General features: G+C 46.1%; 5 protein-coding genes across 5 annotated transcripts; 2 read left to right on the top strand and 3 right to left on the bottom strand.

Annotated features, from left to right (window-relative positions):
- The first annotated feature begins 10,287 nt into the window (after positions 1–10,287).
- On the top strand, positions 10,288–11,250 carry LOC134936342 (histone H1B-like). The gene has a single exon (XM_063931349.1). It carries the CDS (start codon positions 10,434–10,436, stop codon positions 11,097–11,099), a length of 666 nt encoding a protein of 221 aa, XP_063787419.1. The 5' UTR covers positions 10,288–10,433; the 3' UTR covers positions 11,100–11,250.
- A 1,159-nt stretch (positions 11,251–12,409) lies between these two features.
- LOC134934309 (histone H4) lies at positions 12,410–12,721 on the bottom strand. The gene has a single exon (XM_063929770.1). It carries the CDS (start codon positions 12,719–12,721, stop codon positions 12,410–12,412), a length of 312 nt encoding a protein of 103 aa, XP_063785840.1.
- A 1,408-nt stretch (positions 12,722–14,129) lies between these two features.
- Positions 14,130–14,616, bottom strand: LOC134936345 (histone H2B 1.1-like). Its single transcript, XM_063931352.1, has one exon. The coding sequence runs from the start codon at positions 14,559–14,561 to the stop codon at positions 14,181–14,183; it is 381 nt and encodes a 126-aa protein (XP_063787422.1). The 5' UTR covers positions 14,562–14,616; the 3' UTR covers positions 14,130–14,180.
- Positions 14,617–14,911: 295 nt separating this feature from the next.
- Positions 14,912–15,304, top strand: LOC134934308 (histone H2A type 1-like). Its single transcript, XM_063929769.1, has one exon. The coding sequence runs from the start codon at positions 14,912–14,914 to the stop codon at positions 15,302–15,304; it is 393 nt and encodes a 130-aa protein (XP_063785839.1).
- An 827-nt stretch (positions 15,305–16,131) lies between these two features.
- LOC134936343 (histone H3) lies at positions 16,132–16,623 on the bottom strand. Its single transcript, XM_063931350.1, has one exon. It carries the CDS (start codon positions 16,596–16,598, stop codon positions 16,188–16,190), a length of 411 nt encoding a protein of 136 aa, XP_063787420.1. The 5' UTR covers positions 16,599–16,623; the 3' UTR covers positions 16,132–16,187.
- Between the last annotated feature and the right edge of the window lie 250 nt (positions 16,624–16,873).

Genomic DNA, 16,873 nt, shown 5'->3' with positions numbered 1-16,873 from the left:
GACGGATGAATCCCTTCTGTAAATTCTCCCGGTTGTAGTCGCTCATCGCTTCAGTTTCGGGAACAGATAACGGGTAGGTACGCCCCCTAGGTGGCTTCTTGCCAGGAAGGAGATCGATGGGACAATCCCATTCTCTATGGGGCGGCAGGACATCCGCGGCCTTTTCACTGAAGACATCAGAGAAATCTTGATAAGCCGCAGGAAGACTTGACTGGGTTTTTACTTCAGTAGACTTGATTGGACAAACTTGGGCTAAACAGGACTGATGGCAATGTGAACCCCATGAAGTAAGTTGTAACGTTGACCAGTCAAACTGTGGATTGTGTAGCTGGAGCCAGGGCATGCCCAAAACGATCTCCTGGGTGGCTTGAGGAATGACTAAGAACTTTATTAATTCTGAGTGTAGGAACCCAACTCCCAAAACCACTGGTGCAGTTTGGTGAGAAATATTCCCCTTGGAGATTCGGCTACCATCCACGGCGGTAATGTAGACTGGGTAAGAAAGTTCACATACAGGCAAGCAAAATTTATTTACCGCAGCTTGGGTGATGAAATTTCCTGCGGCTCCACAGTCCACTAATGCTGATGCAGACTGAAGCCCAACTGAAGTCTCTAAAGTCACAGGAAGGATAAGGTCTTGATTAGAAGGAGCTTGTCTAGAAGATCCCAACTTGACTCCTCCTTTACAAGTAAGGATCTGGCGTTTCCCGAACGCACTGAGCAGGAATTAATCTGGTGACCTGCAGCCGCACAATAAAGACAAAGTCTCTCACGAAATCTTCTTGACCGCTCCTCAGGAGTTAGGCGGGACCTATTTATTTGCATAGGCTCATCAGAAGGTGGAGACTGGAACTGTACGGAAGGTATCATCCTTGATCTGCGTGGCTCACTCCGAGCACGTTCATTGTTGCGTTCGCGGATGCGAGAGTCCAACTTGATGCACAGGGAAATTAAATCAGACAATTGTACAGGAAGATCGCGGGTTGCCAGTTCGTCCTTGATCCGATCAGAGAGTCCATGCCAGAAAGCTGCTACCAGGGCTTGATTGTTCCACTGAATCTCTGCGGCCAACGTCTGGAACTGGATGACATATTGTCCCATACTACGGGTACCTTGACGAAGTTGGATTAGGTCTGCAGAAGCTGATGTTGCACGACCAGGCTCGTCAAAGATCCGTCTGAAGGTTGACACGAATTCTGTATAGTTGTTAATCAGAGGGTCGGCACGTTCCCACAGAGGAGACACCCAACTCAAAGCAGATCCAGAAAGTAGAGAGATGATGTAGGCAACCTTGGATCTTGACGTGGGGAAATTATGTGACAACAATTCAAACTGGATTTCACATTGGTTGAGAAACCCGCGACATAACTTTGGGCTGCCATCATACTTGCTTGGCACGGGCAGGTGCAGACGTGACACTGGAGCTGATGCAGCCGGCATAGAGGAACTCACAGTACTGGCAGGTGCTGGAGTATCAGGAACTGTAGAAGTGTGTACACTAGGCAGGGATTGCTGTAGTGTATCTATCCGGGAGGACATCCCTTGCAGGAACTGGAACATCTGCTGCTGCGCAGCCTCTTGACCATCCAGACGGGAGACCAGATTTTGCAAGGCCTCTGACCCCACACTCCGTCCACCATCCGAGTCCATCGATCCTGAACTTACTGTCAGACTTGGTTTTGTCTGTGTCCCCGGAGGGGGCGCTAGTGGGTCAGTGGAGGTGGATGGGAGAAAACGAGGAGGCTGGATTATGTTTCTGCGCATGAGCGCAATGATATTTATTATACAGATGATTCACAAACGGCAGCAGAAAATAACAGTAGAAATGCAAATGTCAATTGTACAGCGTAATAGCTGAGAGTCTATGGTAACAGAATGAATGGTGACTGATGAAATAATAACCGGTAGTGATGATAACAGATGAGTGATAATTTGGCAGAGAATATTCTGGTATGGAAACCAGAGCAGATTAAAACATGGAACCAGCAGAGATGGTGTTGTATGGCAAACCTGGTAGCAGAGGCAGGAGTCTGACTATGTCCACAGTGCAGGTGATGAGGCACTGGCAGCGAGCAAGCTGCATCACAGGTGGGGAGATGGAACACACCTGGAGTCAGTCTCTACTGCTAGGCTGAAGCACACAGAGATGGTGATGAGTGTGAAGCCTGTAGATGGATGCAGGTATTGCTGGGGCTTGAAGTTCCACGGAGCTGTGAAAAGTAACCAGGAGTACAAAGTCTCAGGTAGAAAGCCAGGAACACGGAACAGCAGGTAGGTATCCAGGTACACGGAGGAAACAGGAACCAGATCCTTACACATGAGTCGCAGGAGTGACACACGGGTCGCAGGAGTGACACACGGGTCGCAGGAGTGACACAAAGTTCAGGATGCCTGCAGACTGATCCTGCAGCTTCATATATACCCCTTGTTAAACAGTCATTGGTGGAGTGAGGAAAAGTGGGTGCGGCCAAGCACCGGATTGGCCGCCGTATGCTGACTGCTGGAGGCTGTCATGGCGGCGCCCATGCCGCGGCCTAGCGGGAACGCGGCGTGCTACACGCCCGCTATCACAGGAGCGCTCCCAGGCCCAGGATGGCGTCTGATGGCAGAGACGCGGATGACAGATGAACGCAGGGACCCAGGACGGAGTCCGCAGCGGCGGACAGATGTCAGCTTGGTGAGTCGATTCCTGACACAACACTCATATCATGTTTGTCATGTAAAGCTGGGTTAACATCTCAGGATCTGGTTCAAGATGGGTTGTGTGCAAACTGTATTAGCTTTCACCAAGGTCTCTTGAAATATTCAAGGCAGATGCAGGTGTAAGTTGATCCACCATGGGCTATGTTTGCACAGGACATTATCCAGTATAGCTGAGTGGATAATTCCAACTTCTGTACCGGTGATAGGTTGCACTATTATATGTGCAGCACAGGGGAAGCAGTAGCCTCTCAACAGAAACAGGCTGAAAAGCCAGTGGTAAGTAAATCATTTAGACACAAAACAACATCTTCAGAGTCTACACATGTTTCAGATGAGGACTCATCAGAGGACAAAGACTCATTACACTCTGGTTCTGAATATGAGGATGAGGAAGAAGGTCTCAGCTCAGTGGACATATCTGAGTTGATTACTGCAATGAAATCCATTTTATCCTTAGAAGAATCAACATATACTGTGTTAAAATCCAAGGCACCTTTATTTAAACGTCCCAAAACAGGTAAGACTGAGTTTCCTGGATCAGAACAGCTGACGGAAATTATGGAAGAGGCTTGGGTTATGCCCAGTAAGAAATTTAGAATTCCTAGGAAATGGAATTCCAATTACCCTTTTCTGACTGAGGACTGTTTAAAGAGAGAGGTAGCCCCTAAAGTAGATATGCATGTGATTCGCTTAGTGCAAAAATCTACATTACTTCTGCCTTCAACATCAATAAATGATGTCACGGATAGGAGAGTAGATGGTTTGCTAAAAGACAACAACTTTTTTTTCCCTGTCTGGGGCAATCATTAGACCAGCCATGGCCTCAGCCTGGATGGCTAAAGCAGTGGCTGTCTGGCAAGATGCATTGGTAGGGGAAATTTCAACGACATCCAGAGAGCAAAAATCCCATGTGACACATATCAAACAGGCTGCAATATTCTTGGAAGAAGCAGCCTTAGATATGGGTACTATTGCCTCTCAAACATCAGCCTCAAAATTAGCCGCTCACCGAGCAGTTTAGCTACGCACCTGGAAAGCTGATTCAGAATACAAAAAAGATAAGCCATGAGCCTGATGGTGCGGGCCTCCACCTGGGGGAACCCAGGGTGGGAGGCCGACTTATTCATTTTGCACAAATCTGGCAGCAGTCTACCACAGATGCCTGGGTGCAAGAAGCGGTGTCTCCCAGTTATGCGTTTTCTTTCAGGAAAAACCCTCCTCAAAGGTTTTTTTTTTTTTTTGTACCAGCCTGTCTTTGGTAGAAACGAGGGCCAGGGTTTTGCAAGAGGCAGTTCAGAAATTGCTTCAGTCAGGAGTAATCATTCCTGTTCCTCCTGCACAACAAGGACAGGGTTTCTACTCCAACCTGTTTTTAGTCCAGAAGCTGAACTAGTCGTTCCAGCTCACACTCAATCTAAAAATGCTGAACAAATACATTTGGGTACCTCGGTTTCATATGGAGACCTTACATTCTATCATTTTGGCTATGGAACCATGGGATTTTATGGTATCCCTGGATATACAGGATCCTTACCTGCATGTTCCTATAGCTCTGTCCCATCAGCGCTATCTCAAATTCGCTATCCTCCAACAGCATTTTCAGATTCAGGCTCTGCCATTTGGTCTGGCCACAGCCCCCAGAGTATTCACCAAAAATGTGGTGATTATGGTAGCTTATCTCCGCCAGCAGGGGATAAGAATATTTCCATACCTCAACGATCTTTTAATCCTGGCACAGTCTCAGGTATTGCTTCTGTGTCATCTGCAACATACAATAGAGTGTCTGCAGAAGCACGGTTGGCTCATAGATTGGGCAAAATCATCTTTTGTTCCGTCATAACGGATGACTCATTTGGGGCTGTATTGGATTTGAGCCTTCAGAGAGTAATTTTACTTCTGAGAAAAATATCCAAACTTCAGTAAAGGATCCAGGAGCTTCTACACTGTCGAAGAGTATAAATTCTCGCAGCAATGTGTGTGATGTGTCTAATGGTGTCAATTTTCAACATGGTAGAGTATGCTCAGTTCCATTCAAGACCTCTGCAACATCGGATCCTTACCAAGTGGAATGGGGTCATCAGACAATAAAAATGCAGACTATGATTCTTCCTCTGGAAGGAAGGAGGTCATTAGCCTGGTGGCTACAGACAGCCCATCTGGACAAAGGGAGACCCTTTTGGATATCAGATTGGGAAATTCTGACAACAGATGCCAGCCTTCAAGGCTGGGGAGCAGTGTCAGGAAGAAATTGCTTCTAGGTGCAGTGGACCAAGGAAGATGGATGCCCTGTCAGTGAGATGGGACTTTCGTCTGGCCTGTGTGTTTCCTACCATCACCCTGTTAACCAGGGTGGTGAGAAAGGTAAAAGTATGGATGGTGTAATGGTTAGCATTACTGCCTCACAGCACTGAGGTCATGGGTTCGATTCTCACCATAGCCCTAACTGTGTGGAGTTTGTATATTCTCCCCGTACTTGCATGGGTTTCCTTCGGGTACTCCGGTTTCCTCTCACAATCCAAAAATATACTGGTAGGTTAATTGGCTTCCAACAAAGAAAAAAAATAACCCCAGTGTGAATGTGTGTCTGTGTGTACATGTGATAGGGTTTATAGATTGCAAGCTCCACTGGGGCAGGGACTGATGTATATGGCTAAATATGCTCTGTAAAGCACTGCAAAATATATGTATAATATATAAATAACTGGTAATAATAATAATAATAATAATAATAATAATAATATGTGTACACTATATAAAAAACTGGTGGCGGTAATAATAATAATAATAATAATAATAATAATAATAATAATAAGGAAAAGTGCCGTTATACTAATAGCTCCGGCTTGGCCCATAAAACATTGGTACACAGATCTGCAGAGGATGTCGATGGATGCTCTATTCCTACTACCTCAACATCCAGATCTACTGATTCAGGGGCCTTGCCATCACAGACATCTGGATTGACTGTCTTTGATGGCGTGGCTCTTGAGACCTCCATCCTGAAGTCAAAAGGATTCTCTCAACAGGTAATTCAAACAATGCTTAGAGCAAGGAAAACCTCCTCAGCTCGCATTTATCACATAATATGGCAAGCCTATATTCAATGGTGCAGTGAAAGGAAACTTGACCCCAGGTCTTTCAGAATTTCCAGAATCCTAGCATTCCTTCTGGTTTAAGGGTGGCTTCCTTGAGAGTGCAGGTGTCAGCACTAACTGTATGGTTCCAAAAGAAAATTGCCAACCTACAGAATGGGCACACTTTTTTCCAGGTAATGTTGCACATTCAACGTCCCTCTGTTCCTCCTACAGTGCCTTGGGATCTAAGTTTAGTTCTAAAGGCCCTTCAAGTTGCCTCATTTGAACCACTTAAAAGAGTAGATTTTAAATGGTTGACAGCTAAGGTTCTCTTTCTTCTGGCTATGGCTTCAGCTCGAAGAGTTTCAGCATTTGGCGCATTATTATTTTGTCCTCCATTTCTCATTTTTTATCCAGATAGATCGGTTCTCAGAACTAAATCTGGGTATCTTCCTAAGGTGGTGTCTAAATTCCACCTTTACAAAGAAATTGTAGTCCCGGCTTTCCAGGGGCCAGACCTATCTGCGGGAGATGCATCGTTGGAAATTGTCCATGCCTTAAGGATCTACGTAGATCGTACCAGTGCTATCGGAAAGACAGATTATCTCTTTGTTCTCTACGGATTTCATAGGAGAGGGTGGCCTGCTGATAAGCAGACACTGGCGAGGTGGCTTTGGATGACGATTTCAGAAGCATATTCGAAGGCTGATCTCCTGTTTCCGGATAATGTCTCTGCTCACTCTACTCGTAAAGTAGGTCCATCATGGACAGCACAGCATGGTGCTTCAGCAGAACAGATATGTAAGATAGCCACATGGTCTTCCATTAACACATTCATTAGACATTTTGCTTGTGGATACCTTTGCCTCTCAGGATGCTGAATTTGGGCCAAGCATTCTCCTGTCTAATCAGGAGCGTTGCCACCACTAAATTGCTTTGGGACATCCCAATGTATCCTGTAGATACCCTGTGGACCCTGCAGGAGAAATATAAGTTATGGTAATAAGTTACCATTGATAACAGTATTTCTCCTATGTCCACAGATATCCCACCTTGACGCACCTGATTTGAGGATCCTTTTACTCACTAAACTCTTCCCTCTTGTACGGAAGGGTGGGAGGTTGTGCATGTGTGGTCTTCTCGCCTGATTAGTGCTCTACATGATGCTCCTGCCTTAAGCTTTGGAAAACAACTGATTTACCTGACCCAGGAGGCGAGGATATATGGACGGGTCCACTGCATGCTGGGAGGCCAAAAAGCTTTGACCGATTAGTGTAAGAACCGCTGTCGCTCAACCATATAACAATGTATCCTGTGAAACCTGTGGATTTAGGAAAAATACTGTTATCAATGGTAAGTTCTTACCATAACGTATATGTTGCTATGGTTGCCGAACTGTTGCCAGGGAACAGAAACTGGTTGTCATGCTTAAATCAAATTTGCCATCAAAATGGCCACTGTTGCCATGGTTACCCGACATTGCTAGGGAACTGAAACTGGTTCAATGTTTAGACTACTTGGCCTTCAAAATGGCCAGCATTGCCATAATTATCGGACATTGCTAGGCAACTTCCCTGGAGCACTTTCCCAGCTTGTATGGAGCCACCCAGGTGAAAAGAGGAACAGTTTCCCCGAGTTTTGGGGCTTGTTCTTGGGGAATCTATACAAAGCAAAGGCCCTGGTACTGGAAAAACCGGTTTAATGTCTCATACTGATGTAACGGTATTGGGCAGCATGAAGCCTATTACTAAGGGTAAGGCCGAAACTAGGATTTTCGCCACCAGGGAAAAAGCAGTGATTCCCCTCCCCAAAATTTGTTTATAAAAAATGTTATTATTAATAATAACAATAGTAATATTAATAATAATAAAATAAAAATATAAAAAAAAAACCCCTAAGACTAAAATAATCACATTATCAAAAATTTAGAAAAAAGAGGGATATTTTGGACAACATCCCCCTATGTGATCCAAATGCCCTCTGCGTCACATACCCCATCAGTGGCGTGTTTCACTACATTCCCCCCTGTGTGTCCCCACACATTGCACTTTATCATAACACCTCATTACTGCACTACATTCCCCTATCCACTGCACTACATCACTACACTACATGCATTCACATCAGTCCCTGCCCCAGTGGAGCTTACAATATATATTCCCTACCACATGCACCACTTAAACAATTTTTATTGGGACTCAATTAATTATATTTTTGGATTGTGGGAGAAAACTGGAGTACCCGTAGGAAACCCATGCAAATACAGGGAGAATATACAAACTCCACACAGTTACAGTAGAGCCATGGTGGGAATCAAACTAATGACCTCAGTGCTGTGAGGAAGTAATGCTAACCATTACACCATCCGTACTGCCTCTGAGAAGCTTTAGATCTGAGTATAATCAGAAATTCGGAATGTGCTGGAAACTATTATACTAATAGGAAACAGTAAATACCATTGTATGTACTTGCAAACTATACTCACTAATTCCAGGGAGATATTAATATGAATGCAGATATACATAAAAATAAAAATAAGAAAAGTCACAACTACATATGTCAAAAACACTGTCTATGGCATAAAATAATAATGATGATTTCATTTTTAAAACGTTAATACATTAATCATATTAGGTCATCGCTACCGTATGGTGAGTACGGTAGCTTTAGAATGGAGTATGAACAGAACTTCTGCGTGTGTGAAACGATATGATACTAATGGGAAACAGTATTATTCAATTGTAACTATTCCATTGAAACATTTGGATACAATCTGTGAAAGTATCAACTTAGACCACAAGCTAAAGCTTATGTATCCGGGAAACTGCATGAAGAGAATATAAAGCTGCTGTGTACTGTATGTGGATTGTACAAAGGGGATTTTCATCTGCTCAGTGGAGACTAATTTCAGATACAATAGTCCCTGTACGTAAAATCAACCACTTATTGTTCTATTTTAGTTACTGTCTTTTTCTTTATGCAGATATATTTATTTATTTTTATATCCATTTTACATGTTCTTGAAAAAAATAAACATTAAAAGTATTGAAAAAAAAATATTTTTATGGGTCAGCTTTTATTTCTATTTTGTTTCTACCATCCTTGGGGCCCCAGAAATCCCTAGTAGTGGCCCAGGTCTAGCTCCGTGTTCTCCCTACCTGCTCTGGAGACTCTCAATGCTCTAGATCACAACTCCAGCATGCAATCATGGGTTGGGGAAGAGAGTGAGACCTGGATGGTACTTGCTGCTGGCACACGCCCTCCAGTTAGTAGTCATCGGTATTTTTCAAGAACCCGCTTCCATCTCCATTTGCCTTCCATTCCTCAATGTCGATCCTCTCCTCTCAGCTAGTTATTTTTTAACAAGCTACGTCATTTAAATTTTATTCCGCATAACTATTGTGAGCATATAATTCTTCAACATCTTCCTATCTTCTCCTATTTGTTCTTCCTTTTCCTCCCCCGTGTTCCATCACGTCTCCCCCGATTTTCCCCTTGTCTCTCCCATCTCCCCGTTTGTTTCCTGTTGCCATCTTTACCCATTCACCTTTATTTTCCCCCTGTTTCTCTTCCTTTCATCCATTCCTTCCACCTGCCACTACCCTTAGAGGTCCCCTTATGTATCCCCATATTTCTGCCTCTCCATTTTTCCCTCTGTACCCTTATTATTCTCCATATTATTACTGTCTCCTTTTATTTGTATCACTATTCATACCGATTCCCTCTGTTGTTCCTTTTGCTCCTCTGATCTCCCACTCCTCGTCTCCTTATTTCTCCCGTCTCCAGATATTGTACCCTTTATTCCTATGGTCTCACCCTAATGCTCCCATGTCCTCTTTTAAAAATATCAGTCTCCTATCAATGGGAACGGGACCCCATAGCCCACCTACTGACACACTTAAGATGCATAGATATGCATCAATGTCTATATGGATCATTATAAGAACATGTGGAGAAAACGCCACCAGCATTTTTCAGGACATGGAGAATCTCAGGCCGGCAGGATTATTCTGAAGCTGATTATGCACGCCAGATATCTTTCTTTTATTTATTTAGTCAAAGTAACTAGAGTTCCCAGACAGGAGTGCCAATACCTTGTGGGGCAACCTGCCTGTGCTATCCATCCGGGTGTACAGCATCCCACACATCACCTTTATGTCTTTCAAAATGCGGCATCCTCTGCACTGATTATGCCCCAGCCACCTTTGTTCGGTGTAGTGCCTGGAGGAGAGAAAAGTGCCCGATGAGACATTTTTCGCTTCGCAGAAAAGATGTATTACACGCCAGCCAGATCATGCCTGGTCTAGGTGAGCTGACAGGGGCTATTCCCGGCACTCTTCACAGCGCATAGGCTAGCAATGACAGTAAAGGGTTAGGGGAGACCTTGGAGTACTGGTGTGGTGCAGAGAGCCAGCTCGCCGCTCACCTCATGCCCTATAAAAGACTGTTTTTCTGCGCTAGGGAAACACAAGGTGAGAGCAGATTCCCCCGTACACTCAGACAGGGAAGAGTTTACACGGCTGCTCATTCCGCCAATGGGAGCACAGAACACCTCACTCTCGGCAGCCAATCACAGCACAGCCGGCAGTGTATATAAAAGACGTGAGTCAACACCGGGCGTTGTAGTATTATTGATTAAAGTTAAGTTCTGCAAACATGGCGGAAACTGCCCCCGTCGCCGCCGCTGTTCCTCCATCAGAGGTCGCAGCCAAAAAGAAGAGGCAGCCGAAGAAAGCTGCTGGAGGAGCAAAGAAGAGCGGCAAGTCTTCTGGACCCAGCGTCTCCGAGCTGATCGTAAAAGCCGTGGCCGCCTCTAAAGAGCGCAGCGGGGTTTCTCTTGCCGCCCTGAAGAAGGCTCTGGCTGCCGGAGGCTACGATGTGGAGAGGAACAACAGCCGCATCAAAGTGGGGGTGAAAGGATTAGTGACCAAAGGAACTCTCACCCAGGTGAAAGGTACCGGCGCTTCCGGCTCCTTCAAGCTCAATAAGAAACAAGTGGAAAGCAAGAAGGCCGCCCAGAAGTCCCTGAAGCCCAAGAAACCTGCAGCGAAGAAAGTGGCCAAATCCCCGAAGAAGCCCAAGAAGGCTCCGAGTGCAGCCAAGACCCCGAAAAAGGTGAAGAAACCCGCTACAGCGGCTGCTGCCAAAAGCCCAAAGAAGCCTATAGCCGTGAAGCCTAAGAAGGCGGCCAAGAGTCCCGCCAAGAAGGCGGCGAAGCCCAAAACTGCCAAGAGTCCGGCCAAGAAGGCAGCGAAGCCAAAAGCCACAAAAAGCCCGGCCAAGAAGGCAGCTAAGCCTAAGAAAGCTGCGGCCAAGAAGTGATTGTAAAGCCGCAGCCTCTCTTCCTTGTTATCCCCCAAAGGCTCTTTTCAGAGCCACCCACCCTGTCTCGGCAGAGCTGTAGGCGCACGATGTGATCTATTGGGGGACTAAATAAAAACTGTAGTGAAGAAGTCGCTACATGTGGCAGAAATATCTAGTTTGTCCCTTACACATCAGTCCTAGAAACATAGCTCTTGATAGCAGGATATGGACCACTTGGCCCATCTACTCTGCCCCATGCAGTCACTGCATAAGTGGGATATGCAGGGGAGCGGGACTAAATGCAGTTATCTGTTAAATCTGCAGATAGATCGGGAACGTATACACTAAAGTGTCGGGTTCTTCTATCTCCAGCCGCCCGTAGTAGCTGAATGGTTGTTTTATGTGTACTTGGTCGTACAGTCTGGTGTAAGGAACAGCACCGCGTGTTCTGCACGCCATTCCCGGTGATGTACAGACTGCGAGGTACCCGGACAAGGTATAATTGTTTGCTACAAAAAAAAAATGCCTCCCTTGAAAATACAGCCTGTTCCTATAGCTCGTTTCTGGATTAATGTAGGAGACCCTTAAATTAGTTAATTAACGTTCAAAGCCTGCAGGACCCCTCTATGGACTAGGCGGCGGGTGGCAGGCTGTGTGGTGCCCTGGATGATATGTAGTCCTGCAGCGCTTGGTGCCTCCTTTCCCGAGCCCCTTACCTCTCCCAGGCATTGTCCCCCCAAAAAATGAATTATGTAACCTGGCTGCTTTCATCAAATTTGCATATAAGCTGAGCTGCGCTGATTGGTAGAAGTAAGCATGTCCCCCTCCACCGATTGGTTTAAAGAAGAGCGGATACATTTTTCAAAAACTCCGCCGATAAGCTAAGCTGTAAGAGAACATGGATTTCCTAGTGAATACTTAGTTTGTCCTTCATAAAAAAAACTTGTGTCCAACAGCTTAGAACTAGTCAGCCACCGACAGTGTGTTGTGCCATCTTCGAAACAAAGGATCATGGCGGTACCTCTAGGACAAATCTACTCACGTCTCACCCACTGCAAGAATTCATAAACATTACACATTAGTAGTGGCCAGCTTGGGCATAAGCTCACTAAAATACTGGCCCGGTCCTTTCATCATCACTCCAAATAAAGACAGCAACCACTAGCGGTGTGCCTAATGTGAGGGAACGATTAAGTACTAGGACCCGGCTTATAGTCAGAGTACAGCACTACACAGAGACGTTGGGTTACAGATCTTTCGTAGAAGAGATGGGCGGCCCTGAAAAGGGCCTTTGTGTGCGGGTGATGGTATTAGATGCGCCTCGGTGTTTAGCCTCCGAAGCCATACAGAGTGCGGCCCTGGCGCTTGAGAGCATAGACCACATCCATAGCGGTGACCGTCTTCCTCTTGGCGTGCTCGGTGTAGGTGACGGCGTCCCGGATCACGTTCTCCAGAAACACCTTCAGCACCCCGCGGGTCTCCTCGTAGATGAGGCCGGAGATACGCTTCACGCCTCCTCTCCGGGCAAGGCGGCGGATGGCAGGCTTGGTGATGCCCTGGATGTTGTCCCGCAGCACCTTCCTATGGCGCTTAGCGCCTCCTTTTCCGAGCCCCTTACCTCCTTTACCTCTTCCAGACATTATTCAATAGCTAACGACAAAGAAATATGAGGCAACCCATTTTCGGTTGCTCTTTAGAAAGAGATAAGCGGACCTGATGGGTGACTGAGCACTTTGAGAGGCGGAGTCATGGCTATAATTAGATGTTAAAAAGTCACTGCCTTACCATCAGATTAGGGGCATAAGATGTATACGCAATATAAAGTTACACTTATCTAAGATCTTTTTTCCCATACAATTCCTGTACTTGGTACAACATAATATTCAACCTAAGATACAATGTAATATTATCCATACTGAGTCCCATTCTTATCAACGTCCCAACATTTGATATAAGGCTCATAACAGATGATATAGATGACGACTGAGAAATAGCAAATCAGAAAAAATGAAATGTCATAAATATAGGACAGCATAAAGTATAATATATATATATATATATATATATATATATATATTAGCACTGCACTATAATTTATTTTATATAATAGATTACTTTATTTAGCACACTGTTGTTCATAGACTTATTTTTATTGAAGTAAAAAAAAAAAAAAAAAAACATTTAGAATTTAACCGTTTTAATATCCATTATTATATATTGTCCAGATAAATAATAGGTATATAATAAGTGACTTGCACAACCTCATTGGGATTGGAGGATGAAAATTCAAAATGGACCAATGAGTCGAACAGATTTCGGCGGGACAAAACAAAATCACTCCAATGACATGCCGCTTCTGGCTGGTCAGTGTAACGTCTGTCCCGGGCTCGGTCTGAGTGTCAGCTCTGCGCTTCGGTCTCTCTTCTCCCTGTAATAATGAGCGCCGCTGATACTGCACTCAGCCAGTCCCGCTCCGGAACACTGCTGCTCAGCCACCCCCTGTATCTCTGTTACTATAGGGAGCACAGCTGGCACGTGTACCTAAGCCAGCATTGTATTGTGCGATCATAAAGATCTCCTTTCATTAAATGCAGCTAAACGGAACCTGATGTCTTATAATGGATTCGGTGCAATATACCTGCAGTGATACCGGAGATTGGATCCCGGTGTTACACGTGCAGTGATACAGTAACAATAGCATTCTACACAGGGCATCTTGAAAGACAAACAACCTTTTAGCAACTGTGTTTATAGGAGATTCAAAGTGATACGAACAACGGGACCAATTGCTACAATCTACTGATACTTTGTAACATTGGAATAAGATACAATAATTCTCTAGTTCTGCAGCAGCTACACGGGCAGTCACTGCTCTATGGATTGCTTTATGTAAGCACTAATGCTGACATCTGTAATATGATGACTATATGACCCCGCTTTAGTTTGGAAGTGAATATACAGTTCATGGAAGCGGAGATACAATAAGGCAGATTTGCAAGTAGCACATATAATACCCATCATAGTTTCAGCCCGATTAGAGAGGAGGTGGGTGGCTCTTAGAAGAGCCTTTGTGTTGATGTGGGTCAGAGAAGGGGGTGATTACTTGGCGCTGGTGTACTTGGTAACAGCCTTGGTGCCCTCGGACACGGCGTGCTTGGCCAGCTCTCCCGGCAGCAGCAAGCGTACGGCGGTCTGGATCTCCCGGGAGGTGATGGTCGAGCGCTTGTTGTAATGAGCCAGGCGAGAAGCTTCCCCAGCAATGCGCTCAAAGATGTCATTGACAAAGGAGTTCATGATGCCCATAGCCTTGGAGGAGATGCCGGTGTCAGGGTGCACCTGCTTCAGCACCTTGTAGACGTAAATGGCGTAACTCTCCTTCCTGCTCTTCCTACGCTTCTTCCCATCCTTCTTCTGGGTCTTGGTCACCGCTTTCTTAGAGCCTTTCTTAGGCGCCGGAGCAGACTTTGCTGGATCAGGCATTCTTTAGGATCTCTTCGACACAATGTAGAAAATCTGTGCGGTCATCTCATCTCACACATCTGTTTTATTTAAAGGCAGCTTATGCAAACGAAGCATCACCAATGCAAGCTACACTATTGGGTAGAAGTGTCATGTGACACTGGTAGGCATCGTAACCCCACTCTTCTTTTTGCGGATTGGTCTGTGGATGAAGTTGAGCTGCATTGTTTAGCTTGTAAGCAGACCAATCACAGAGCAAGCAGCATGTCGCTTCTGAGTATATATGTAAGAGGAGGGCGGTGTTTTAGAGACATTTCTCTCAGTGTTTCTGTTGAAAGAGAGACTCTTTTATCTCATTGAACCTCGCAAGCATGTCTGGAAGAGGGAAACAAGGCGGCAAGACCCGTGCTAAGGCAAAGACTCGCTCATCCCGGGCCGGTCTCCAGTTCCCAGTCGGTCGAGTTCACCGTCTGCTGAGGAAGGGAAACTATGCGGAGCGTGTGGGAGCCGGTGCCCCGGTGTATCTGGCCGCAGTACTGGAGTACCTGACGGCTGAGATTCTTGAGCTTGCCGGAAACGCCGCCCGCGACAACAAGAAGACCCGCATCATCCCCCGCCACCTGCAGCTGGCTGTGCGCAACGACGAAGAGCTCAATAAACTGCTCGGTGGGGTGACCATCGCCCAGGGAGGCGTTCTGCCCAACATCCAGGCCGTGCTGCTGCCCAAGAAGACCGAGAGCCACAAACCAGCTAAGAGCAAGTGATTTCACTGCTAGATACTTGTCCCCGCAACACAAAGGCTCTTTTCAGAGCCACCCACCCTGACCCCAAAGAGCTGATTCATGATATGCTGTACATGTGGGAGTAAGTAGCCCGCTGTTTAGCGGGAAAGGTGCGAGTATCGTACTTGGCGTTGTGCTTCTGACGGGAAGTAAATCAGACCCTTGCGTGTAACAAGCAGTAGAGCGCAGACATAACAATGTTATTTCCATAATGTTCTTTCTGCAATAGGACTTATAGCGCTAAACAAATTAAATTAATACAATACAGCACAGAAACCGTGGAGCGCAGGGAAGCTATGCAGGAGATACTAAATGGACATTTAGAGAGTGATGAGTGTGTATGAAAGATTCTAGAGCGGGGGCCTCTCGAGCTATGCGGGGATGTGAGTTCCATAGAATCGGAGCTGCACGGCTAAATGCTTGACCCCCAGATTCATTAAGGGAGGTACTAGATGTGTAGGGCAAGTTCCTCGGTAGAGGACTCTATAAAGAGCCGCCTTACAGGCATTTACTTCCATAGAAAAGTGCTCATGGAGCCTTATTAAAACGTTCCCTTACACTTGATCAACTCTAACCTTTCATGGTGAAGACTAGTAGCCCCCTGTGCCCTGACTGCACGCTGAATTGAGGAGGCTCCCGCCACTGTTCCAGGGCAGCGGCAAGCTGGAAGGAAGGTGCGTGTAATTAAGGGATATAGGCCGTGAGCTTTGTGGCTACTAACTACGAGGAGCCTGGGCAGAGCTAAAGGAGGTGGTATCCGTCCAATTAAACACCATTGTGTAACTTATGCTTCAGCTGGTGTAGAAGGATTTGGTGGCTCTGAAAAGAGCCTTTGTGTTGCTGCGTGTATAGGAGTGCCGAGTGTCTATGCCCTCTCCCCTCGGATTCTGCGGGCTAGCTGGATGTCTTTGGGCATGATGGTTACCCTCTTGGCGTGGATGGCGCACAGGTTGGTGTCCTCGAACAGCCCCACCAGATAAGCCTCACTGGCCTCTTGTAGGGCCATAACGGCAGAGCTCTGGAAGCGCAGGTCGGTCTTGAAGTCTTGGGCGATCTCACGCACCAATCGCTGGAAGGGCAGCTTGCGGATCAGCAGCTCGGTGGATTTCTGGTAGCGGCGGATCTCTCTGAGAGCAACAGTCCCGGGACGGTAGCGGTGAGGCTTCTTCACGCCGCCGGTAGCTGGGGCGCTTTTCCGAGCAGCCTTGGTTGCCAGCTGCTTGCGGGGAGCTTTACCTCCGGTAGATTTGCGGGCGGTCTGCTTGGTCCTGGCCATCTCTCCTCACGAAACACGTCTAAAGGCAAAAAAACGAATACATATAGAGAGCTGCCGCTAACATCTCTATTTATGCACTGTGCTGCGCTGTCATTGGATGAGTTAAAGGCGCCTTTCATCCTGATTGGCTTAGGCATATGCATAGTACTTTTCAAAAAGCCCTCCAAGACTTTAGGGTTTCTCCCGGGTGCGGCAACAAAATCAGTCTCCATTAGAGGTTTTATTACGTTTCAGCCAGAAGGATTGCTGTATTCCGGGAAGTCTATGCTGGCATT

The sequence above is a fragment of the Pseudophryne corroboree genome, chromosome 6, assembly GCF_028390025.1.
Source record: "Pseudophryne corroboree isolate aPseCor3 chromosome 6, aPseCor3.hap2, whole genome shotgun sequence".
Lineage (NCBI taxonomy): Eukaryota > Metazoa > Chordata > Amphibia > Anura > Myobatrachidae > Pseudophryne > Pseudophryne corroboree.
This window is presented reverse-complemented; position numbering and strand designations above follow the sequence as displayed.